Genomic DNA, 2,872 nt, shown 5'->3' with positions numbered 1-2,872 from the left:
CACACACACACACACACACACACACACACACACACAGACACACACACACACACAGACAGACACACACACACACAGACACACACACACACACACAGACAGACACACACACACACACACAGACAGACACACACACACACACACACACACACACACACACACAGACACACACACACACACAGACAGACACACACACACAGAGACACACACACACACACACACACACACACAGATGTTACTCATTGTTTACTCAACTATTTTTAGTTTGTTTTTAGAAAAATAATTTTAATAAAAGTCTTCATAAAGAGTGTGAAGGGTTAAACATGTACAGTGACATCATGGGTTCAGTTCCAGGTTCTCTGTCATCTCCTCAGTCCACCTTAAAACCAGAGCTGTTGAGGAATTAATCAAGTACAGTGAGAGCAGCCATTGTCTCTGTGTGTGTGTGTGTGTGTGTGTGTGTGTGTTAGCGTGTGTATGTGTGTGTGTGTAAGCGTGTGTATGTGTGTGTTTGTGTAAACGTGTGTCTGTGTGTGTGTTTGTGTAAGTGTGAATGTGTGAGTGTGTTGAAGGTGTTTCTGATTAAAAATGATCACTTCCAGGGAAGTGGGTGTGTTTGTGTGTGTGTCTGTGTTAGCGTGTGTGTGTGTGTGAGTGTGTTTGTGTCTGTGTAATCGTGCGTGTGTGTGCATGTGTTAGTGTGAGTGTGTGTGTGTCTCTGTGTGTGTGTGTGTGTGTGTGTGTGTGTGTGTGTGTGTGTGTGTGTGTGTGTGTGTGTGTGTGTTAGCGTGTGTGTGTTAGCGTGTGTGTGTTGAAGGTGTTTCTGATTAAAAATGATCACTTCCAGGGAAGGGTGTGTGTGTGTGTGTGTGTGTGTCTCTGTGTGTGTGTGTGTGTGTGTGTGTGTGTGTGTGTGTGTGTGTGTGTGTGTGTGTGTGTGTGTGTGTGTGTGTGTGTCTGACCCCACAAGTATACTGTATTCCCCGGTTTTTGGACCCCACGAATATAGTAAAACAAGAACACACACACACACACACACACACAGACACACACACATATAGTTTGTAAGGACGGGTTTTGGAGAGGGAGGGTTTTATGTTGTGTGGCGTGTAAGACTTTCTAAATAAATAACTAAATGTTCTGAGTAAATAGGATAAATAGGTAACGGTAAAGTACCGAAACTAGTACCGTTGGGTACCGGAACCGAATTCCAGGTATCCGTACCAACCCTCCTGCTGGAACAGAGGACTTCTTCCGGGGAAACGTCTCCTCAGACGCTGCCACCGAACTTTGACCATGAACTAGATTCCTCCGGTTTCAGCTCCGTCGCTTATAGAATTTTGAGGTTTTTTTGGACACTTTTCTAGTTATTGGTGCTTTTTTCTAGTTTTTTTTTTCAAGGTGGTATTTGTTGCCTTTTTAGAGTTATTTTTTCACACTTTTTTCTACGTTTTTGTCGCCTTCTTTGATGTAGAGCGCCAGTGTGAGCCGGTGTGAACTGGTGTGGAAGCAGCCGCTGAGTGGGTCGGAAGTTATAAACAAACAGACTGCGGTTACAGGCGGGCAAAATCATCCATTCTTGTGTCACAGTGACCTGAAAAGATAAACACTGATTGCAACATTTCAACCCCCACGGACCGATAAATACCAAGAATTAAAGTCACAGCAGAGCCCTCACTAACGTAAGAGTTTAACATGAAACAGCCCCGGAATCACCATCACCAAACTACACCAGACTCCATGTAAATAATCACTACTTTTAGCATGTATAGAGCCAGCATATTTCCACCAGACTCCATGTAAATAATCAGGACTTTTAGCGTGTATAGAGCCAGCATATTTCCACCAGACTCCATGTAAATAATCAGGACTTTTAGCGTGTATAGAGCCAGCATATTTCCACCAGACTCCATGTAAATAATCAGGACTTTTAGCGTGTATAGAGCCAGCATATCTCCACATGTAAATGGGTGAATTAAGGGTTTATTTCAACCAAACCAGAGTGGTGATTGTAGGAACAGTGGAAAGATGAACCAAGACGGACTTTGATAGTTTTATTTAGTTTCTGTCCACTTTGAATTAAGTGTTTTATGATGCTAAAAGTCCTGATTATTTACATGGAGTCTGGTGTAGTTTGGTGATGGTGATTTCGGGGCTGTTTCATGTTAAACTAAAAGGATCTTACTCTTTAACTAAAAGGTCTATCTCTGTAGGGATCCATCCCATAATGTTGTCATACACTTAGAATAATAATCTGAGTCTGTCAGCGGCAAAACAAGCACTTTTATGAACGTAAATACAAGCTCTGTGTGTGTGTGTGTGTGTGTGTGTGTGTGTGTGTTAGCTTGGATAAAACTGACCAAAACATTGAGGGAAAGCGACAAAAGTGTTGAAAAAGTTTTTAATTTAAAATTTCCACCCAGAAAAACACAAAGTTGTGGTCAACGGGACGACAACACAAGCGTTAAGTACCTTAAGTAAAAGTGTGATTCCATCCCACAGAAGTGATATTAAAATATTAAAAATGTTTCCCCGTGGTCTCTGCAGACACGCGTCAGCTTCCCGACTCGGTTCTCCAGAAGGTTCCCTCGGACCGGGACCTGTCCCGACTGGCGGTGCGGCTGGGCTCAGCGTGGGACGCAGTCCTGATGGATCTGGGTCTGTCTGCCGAGGACTTGTTCCGGTGCCGATCCGATAACCCGCTCAGTGTCCACGCGGCGGTCCTGGCCGGTCTGGTCCAGTGGAGACGCTGCCAAGGCCGCGCAGCGACGGTCCAGAGACTGCTGCAGAGTCTGGAGGCAGCAGACGTCCATCTGTCTGTCCTGGAGGACGTCCTCATGTCCTGATACACACACACACACACACACACACACAC

The 2,872-nt window shown here is 44.6% G+C and overlaps 1 protein-coding gene across 1 annotated transcript in view; it reads left to right on the top strand.

Moving 5' to 3' along the window:
- The window catches only part of cradd (CASP2 and RIPK1 domain containing adaptor with death domain), a 5,847-nt gene extending 2,975 nt beyond the window's left edge, over nt 1-2,872 (top strand). Inside the window, exon 2 of the mRNA XM_035995924.1 lies at nt 2,545-2,872. Within this exon, the coding sequence (XP_035851817.1) occupies nt 2,545-2,843 (299 nt within the window). The 3' untranslated portion in view covers nt 2,844-2,872. The remainder of the gene's footprint in view (nt 1-2,544) is intronic.

Source organism: Sander lucioperca, chromosome 20 (genome assembly GCF_008315115.2).
Source record: "Sander lucioperca isolate FBNREF2018 chromosome 20, SLUC_FBN_1.2, whole genome shotgun sequence".
In the NCBI taxonomy this organism is placed as follows: domain Eukaryota; kingdom Metazoa; phylum Chordata; class Actinopteri; order Perciformes; family Percidae; genus Sander; species Sander lucioperca.
This window is presented reverse-complemented; position numbering and strand designations above follow the sequence as displayed.